At 47.1% G+C, this 7,758-nt stretch overlaps 1 protein-coding gene across 1 annotated transcript in view; it reads right to left on the bottom strand.

The window, feature by feature from the left end:
* The window catches only part of LOC112116726, a 26,906-nt gene that overhangs the window by 14,412 nt on the left and 4,736 nt on the right, over positions 1-7,758 (bottom strand). The window contains exons 3-4 of the mRNA XM_029913471.1: positions 5,567-5,697; positions 2,666-2,933 (exon numbers count right to left, since the gene is read on the bottom strand). Coding sequence (XP_029769331.1) covers positions 2,666-2,933; positions 5,567-5,697 — 399 coding nt within the window. The remainder of the gene's footprint in view (positions 1-2,665; positions 2,934-5,566; positions 5,698-7,758) is intronic.

Genomic DNA, 7,758 nt, shown 5'->3' with positions numbered 1-7,758 from the left:
TGGGCGGGGGGAATGCTGGGCAGTTGGGGTGGGGCTGTAGGCGGGGGGGCACGCGGCATAACGGGTCTGGGGGAAGCTGGACATAGGTAGTTGGGGAGTGTTGGGTGGGGGGGCTGTGTGGCACGGCATGGGCCCGCCCCAGAGGGGAAGGAGCACACTGGCAGCACAAGGCCATTGTGCGGCTGGCAACTGCTGGTTTGTAAACAGTGCCCTGCACTGGGCTGGGCAAAGCAGGACCTCCCCCTCCATGCCATGCCCCATTGCCCCTGGCCGTCTTCTCGCTCCAGGGACTGACCTCCCTGCACCATGCTCCATTGCCCCCAGGGGGACCCACAAATATGTTTGGCGCCAGGCCCACAAAAAGTTAATCCGGCCCTGGCTCCTAGGCGCGAGTGGGGTGGCACCGGCAGTGGCGAAGGCAGCCGGGAGGGCACATCCTTTTCTAGGGGGCCCATTGACTGTTCTGCCCGGGGGCCTGGAATTGCTGTCCGGAGGCCTGTAAAGTGTGATGTAAACTGCACCCCTTTTATTTCAATGTGATGTTAACTTTGAAACCTAACTAGCAACTGTTTCACTGCTGATTATTCTAGCACAGTGGCTCTCAAACTTTTGTCCTGGTAACCCCTTTCATATAGCAAGACTCTGAGTGCGACCCCCCTTATCCATTAAAAACACTTGTTTATATATTTAACACCATTATAAATGCTGGAGGCAAAGTGGGGGGTGGGGTGGAGGTTGACACCTTGCGACCCCCCAAGTAATAACCCCTGAGGGGTCCCGACCCCCAGTTTGAGAACCCCTGTTCTAGCAGGATCATTCACCTACTGTGCTCATCCCTCAATCGCAAACCAGCCTCTATGTCAACACCGCACTTCCATGAAAACTTTTGTCGCTCAGGGATGTGAAAAAAACCACCCCTGACCGACAAAAGTTTTAACGATGAAAAGCAGCGATGTGAGACGCTCTCCCAGCTATGAAGCTACCGCCCCTCGTTGGAGGTGGTTTTATTTTGTCGCCGGGAGAGCTCTCTCCCAGTGACAAAGAGCAGCTACACTGTGTACCTTGCAACGGCACAGCTGCAGTGACACAGCTGCCCCGTTGTAAGGTGTGCAGTGTAGACACAGCCTGAGTCCCTTCTCAGGCACCATGAACCCCATTGGTCATAACCTCTATCCTCCTTGGATCCGCCTCCCCCAAGTAAGGTTCTGCATTCTGAATTCGAATCCTTCCTGTGTCATCAAACATCACTTAGGGCACAAAGTCACTTTAATTCTGGAATAATTGTGTGCTCACAAAGCAGGCTAATTATTCCAGAATAAATTCTAGACCAGAATGTCTCCATCGCCAGTTATTTCAGAAGAGTTTATTCCACAATACACCTCTACCCCGATATAACACGAATTCGGATATAACGCAGTAAAGCAGCGCTCCGGGGGGGCGGGGCTGTGTGCTCTGGCGGATCAAAGCAAGTTTGATATAATGCGGTTTCACCTAAAACGCGGTAAGATTTTTTGGCTCCCGAGGACAGTGTTATATTGGGGTAGAGGTGTAGCTCTTCTGGTCCATTTCCCCCAGTAGACAAGCCCCTAGGATTGTTTACCTCTTTTCTACAGCTGTGTTCTAAAGTGAGGGTTTCCAGGATCTTTTCCACAGTAATCCTCACTCCCATATCCTTACACCTGATCATTGTTCCATTCAGTGCATATTTCCCAGACAAGTTCATTGCTACTATCCCAATTATTTGGTATTTGTCTCCAGTTAAATGCATTAGCCACCTACTGCCCACTCCTTTGCAAGCTGGGTGCACTGTTCATCACTGTTTGCTCAGCCTCCACTTTCAATATCATCTGCAAATTTAGGCTTTGTCTACACAAGCACTTTTGTTGGTAAAACTTTTGTCTGTCAGGAAAAAAAACACACCCCGACCAACGGAGATTTCACCGAAAAAAGTGCCAGTGTGGACAGCGCTGTGTCGGTGGGAGATGCTCTCCTGCCAAAAGAGTACTGCCGCTTGTAGGGGGTGATTTAGTTATGCTGGCAGGAGAGCTCTCTCCTGTCGGCATCGAGTGACTACCTGGGAGACCTTACAGCGGTGCCGCTGTTCGGTCTGCACTCACTGTAATATCTCATCTGGTGGGTGGCCCCTCGACCTGTTCAGCATCCCTTTAGCACGCTGGGCCTGCAGGCACTCCATGTAAATTATCTTCAGGTGAACGGCGCAGAGCATTATCAGTCCTCACATCAACTCCCAGAGGCAAAAAATTATCATCAAACCCATTTTACAGAAGAGGGCATTCAGGCACAAGGAGGTCAAGTGTTTGCACTACAGGTGGGACTAGAACCCAGGAGTCCTCAGCATCAAGCCCCAAACCTAATCCATACACCCTGCTGCCTCAGTGCAAGGTGCTTGCATTAAATTCCAGATCATATGAACTACCCTCCTGTCTAACCAAGAGTCAGACATGGCTTTAAGTAGGATAAGGGAGTTTTTTAGATTTCACCTGGCGTTCTCAAGTTGCAATATTAGCATCTGAGGTGCTGATCCCAGCCCTGAGATATGACAAGGAGTAACCCCCCCTTCCCCGTGTTCACCTCCTCAGCTCATCTCCTCCTCTCGCCCACCCCATGAGATGAGGAAGGAAAAGTTCCTCCTCTTTTTCCATACCTCTTGCATGGCCTGGATTGGAGCATTTTCCAACATCCACCGTGAACTCCAACTGGGTGTCCGGAAAGAAGGTTTTCAGGGATGGCAGCCGGAGACACTCCTCTGGGCTTGCGTTACACTGGCAGGCCTCAATCACTTCCACTTCCTGAACCCCTTCAAACAGCAGCACCCGCTCCACGTGAACTCTAGTGGGTTCACAATGGGAATCCAAAGGGCAGGAACGTTCTGCTCCAGTCGACAGAGGCAGCTCCATCTGCCTATCCTGCAACTGCACAGAACAGTCACAAGGTAACAGTATATTTAAAAAGAGGGGGGAGGGAACAAAGAGGACCCGGGTAATTATAGACCACTTAGCCTAACTTCAATACCTGGAAAGATACTGGAACAAATTATTAAACAATCAATTTGTAAGCACCTAGAGGATAATAGAGTTATAAGGCGTAGTCAGCATGGAGATGTCAAGAACGATTAAAGGTCTTGAGAACATGACCTATGAAGGAAGGCTGAAAGAACTGGGTTTGTTTAGTTTGGAAAAGAGAAGACTGAGAGGGGACATGATAGCAGTTTTCAGGTATCTAAAAGGGTGTCATAAGGAGGAGGGACAGGGAGAAAACTTGTTCACCTTAGCCTCTAAGGATAGAACAAGAAGCAATGGGCTTAAACTGCAGCAAGGGAGGTTTAGGTTGGACATTAGGAAAAAGTTCCTAACTGTTAGGGTGGTTAAACACTGGAATAAACTGCCTAGGGAGGTTGTGGAATCTCCATCTCTGGAGATATTTACGAGTAGGTTAGATAAATGTCTATCCGGATGGTCTAGACAGTATTGGGTCCTGCCATGAGGGAAGGGGACTGGACTCGATGACCTCTCGAGGTCCCTTCCAGTCCTAGAATCTATGAATCTATGTCACAAACAGGTCATACCAAACCAACCTATTTTTCTTCTTTGTCAGGGTTACTGGTCTAGCAGATGGGGCGAAGTTGTAGACATGATTTGCCTTGACATTAGTAAGGCTTTTGACACATTCCCCCATGACATACTCATAAGCAAACTAGGGAAATGTGGGTCTAGATTAAATTACTGTAAGATGGATGCAAAACTGGTTGGAAAAACATACTCAAAGAGTAGTTATCAATGGTACACTGTCAAATTGGGGAAATGTATCTAGCGCTGTCCTGCAGGGCTGTGTTCTAGTTCAAGTACTAGTCAATATTTTCATTAATGACTTGGAAAGTGGAGTGGAAAATATGCTTATGAATACTGCCCCTCCCTCTGTAGGAATAAGTATCCTGATACAGATCACATTTATACCAGGATAACTGTGTCCACTCTAAGGGCTTGTACTGTTTTATTTATACTGATATAGTTAAAATGCTGCAACTTTTGGGTGTAGACAAGTCCTTAACAGCACAGGCTCTTGCTAGTTTGTTAATTAGGGTTCTTTGTCTTGGCTGAAGTGTCCCAGGGTTATTTTACACACAGGGAGGGAAAGTATCCCCACTAAGGATCTGCTGTGAGAGCCCCGATGGCCAAGTAGAGAGAGGCTAACACCACAACAAATAATCTGATTCTGTGGCTGCCAATTTTACTCACTCAGAGGAAAATGCATTTGGCCTCTTCCCACCTGTGCAAACTGACAAGCTCAGGAAAGAGGTTTTTAATTACTGGGACCTAGTGTAGAGCAGATGTGGCCTAAAGTACCAGCACCAGTGCTAGGCTGCAAGGGTGGGGGGGACGTTAAGTGATCCCAAAGCAGGGGCATAGCCACACCCGAATCCACAGGCTGAGACTCCTGACCCTGTCTCGGTGTCTGTCAGCCCGGCCATGTCCCTCTCCTACCCTGCCCCAGTCTCCAGCCCCAGGGCTAGCCCCGCGGTGGGGGGGGAGGGGTATGTGCCTCATGTGGGTGGGTCTAGTGCTGGGGCCAGAGACCAGGGCAGCAACGTGCAGCACCAGTAGGAGAGGGATGCGCCACATGGCCGGGCTGATGGACACGGGGCTGGGGTCAGGAGGGGCGGGCAGAGCTCAAGCCCCAGCATGGCCTCCCCACCCCCACATGTCCCCCATCCCTGGGCACTGGATCCCTCCTGCACCCCCTCCCAGGGCCCCCCATCCCTCCTGCCCTCCTCACCCCCCGTCATTGCCCGCCCACCCAAAAGCTGGGGCCCACACAGTTTTCCTGTCCTAGCTATGCCACTGTCCCAAAGTCCATCAAACACCATCTAGTCAAGATATTATAACGTAGGAAACATTGCAGAATCATTGAAATATAGGACTGGAAGCACTATTGCCAACCCCAAATGTTCAAAAATCATGAGTCAGGCTCACCAAAAATCATGAGATTGGCTTTACAATCCTGAGATTATGTACAAATAATAGATTTGCTGCTCTTTTTATTTGCCTTCTGTTTTTTGAGCCTTTAGGCTGCACTGGGGTCACATTTTGAAGCTTCCTCCTCAGCCACGAGGGCTAGAAACTTAGTTTTTCTTTAGGAATGAAGGCTGAAATCATCACATACCACTTGACTCCTGGGACTGGGGCTTTAAGGAAAACAATAATTATCATGAGAGTTGGCAACGCTGTTTCTAGTCCAGTCCCCTGCACTGAGGCAGGACAAATCCCTGACAAGTGTTTGTCTAACCTGCGTATCTCCATATACAACTGAGCTGTGGCTGTTTCTCCCACAGCAGGTGTCTGACACCCAAGGAGAATTAGTTTCCTTTCCTGTAACTCAGTTACCTCACTTGTTTGTCGGCTGGCAGGACAATATGTTAGATGAACAGTTTAGTATATTTCAGGAGATCTATTTAGGAGCATATAGAAAACCATAATGCATGACCTACTTCTGGATGTAACTGCTCCCATTGTGGGGATAGTAAAACACAGAGATGCACATTTCTCACCTTTTTAGTTCTAAGAAAGTCCAGCATAGAGGAATGTTTGGGAAATCCAGACTGATGTGAGTTTATCCTTTGGGATGAACAGTGGGACCTGCACATCCCAACATCCAGACTTACAGGACTGCCAGAGATGTCTGTGAACAGAGGAAAGATGGAGTCAGAATCCCTACAGAATGCGGAAATTATTACTATTTATTAGTTGTATTGTGCTAGTGCCTAGGAACCCCAGCCATGGACCAGGCCCGGATTGTGCTAGGCGCTGTACAAACACAGAACAAAAAGATGATCCATGCCTCAAAGAACTGACAAACAGAAAGAAACTTCTGCTGCAGATGGTTGCCTAATTCTGCAAGGAACAAACACACACAGATCCACAAATGTAATGTGGTCATTTATTTTGACTGTGGTTCCTGATGATATACTTTGTAGTAGACTAGCAAATTCGTTCTAGCATATTTTATAAAAAGCAATAAGGTCTCAGTAATAGGAAATCACATGACAATGTCTCTGCCATCTAGTTTTTAAAGAAGGAGGAAGACCACCAGTGCTTTGGTGAGAATCACTAAGTCTGCATATTAGCAAAGGGAGAATGTGAGAAGTTCTATTGTGGTTGAATTATTTAACCAAGATAGTAGGAGTGTCTGGGTAAACTCTCTAATTCATGGGCAAATAGAGCATTCAAGCTGGTCCTCACACCACCTGAGGAAGTCTCACACACTCAAGTTGGGCATTTCATGTCTGTGAAACACCAGTGATTATCAGCTAATAATTGTTTCCCCTAGAAATACTTCAGAAAATTAGCTAGTTTTCTCCAGCAGCTTTGTCTATATTCAAAGTTGCTTCAGTTTAACTTTATATTGGTTTAAAAATCAATTTCAATTAAATCAGTGCATACCCCAGCATGGACATTTTTACTTCAGTTTTGATTAAATCTGTTCCCAGCTGATTTAGGCTGAACCACAGTGAGCCTGCTTTAAACCAAAATAAGTGTCCGCATAGAAGTTTACACCAGTTTAAAATCACACAATTAGGCCATGACTACACTAGCATTTATGTCAGCAGAACTTTAGTCACTCGGGGGTGTGAAAAAAACAGCTCCTCTGAGCGCCATAAGTTTTGCCGTCGTAAGCACTCGTGTGCATAGCGCTATGTCGGCAGGAGAGCATCTCACTGAGCTAGTTTATTATATCGACGGGAGAGCTCTCTCCCATCAGCATAACGTGCTACACGAGCACTCTTGCAGCTGTGCATCAGTACCGGGCAGCTTGTAAGTGTTGACAGGGCCTTAGTTAAACCGCTGCAACTTTCTCTGTAGACAAGGCCTTGTGTGGACACTTAGGCTATGTCTATACTACAGACCTGAGCCCTCCTGCCAGCATAATAAAACCACCTCCAATGAACGGCAGGAGAGCGTCTCCCGCTGACCTAGTGCTGTCCACACCGGCACTTTTGTCAGTGAAACTTCTGTCAGTCAGGGATGTGTTTTTTCACACCCCGACTGATAAAAGTTTTACCGACAAAAGTGCTAGTGTAGATGTAGCCTTAGTTCAGTTTACCCAGGTTTATATCAATTCAGTTTAATTTGATAAGGAAAATTGATATACTCTAGGTTTAAACTGAATTAAGAGCATCCACACAGTGTTTTTCATCACTTTAACTCAATTGGTTTAAAATCACACCTTTAGTTAAACTGGTGCAAGTCTGAATACAGACGAGGCCTCACTACAGAAAGCCTGGTGCTACCTCTAAATGAGTCACTAATATGAACATATTCTTCACAAGCACAACAGCATAATAAGACAATTAAAATGACACAGGTTTTCTGAGGTGTTTGGCACGTGTCTGTAATCATGAGGGCTATATAAAAGCCGCATGCTTAGCAGAGCAAAAGGGAGCAGGCAGGAACTATCTCCAGAGCTGTCCAGATAAGCTACAGAAGGACATACTCTGCTTGTTGCTCCTGGACTTCTCTGTGCTGTAAAAATGTAGAGGGGGTTTGGAAACTATCATCTCCCCTATTCCCTTTCCCCCCGTTCCTTGCCTGGCAATAATGCCATGAGAACTTCAGAAAGTGCCTGCCACAGCTCCCAACTCCAAGCCATAGCAGAAAGTTTGTCTCAACTTGGATGTGATAATACTATGCACTTTTTTCAGAGTAGCAGCCGTGTTAGTCTGTATCCGCAAAAAGAACAGGA

This window comes from Terrapene carolina, unplaced genomic scaffold (assembly GCF_002925995.2).
Source record: "Terrapene carolina triunguis isolate 2854851 unplaced genomic scaffold, T_m_triunguis-2.0 Scaffold662, whole genome shotgun sequence".
NCBI lineage: Eukaryota > Metazoa > Chordata > Testudines > Emydidae > Terrapene > Terrapene triunguis.
Note: the sequence above shows the minus strand (reverse complement) of the source record. Positions and strands in the feature narration are given on the sequence as shown.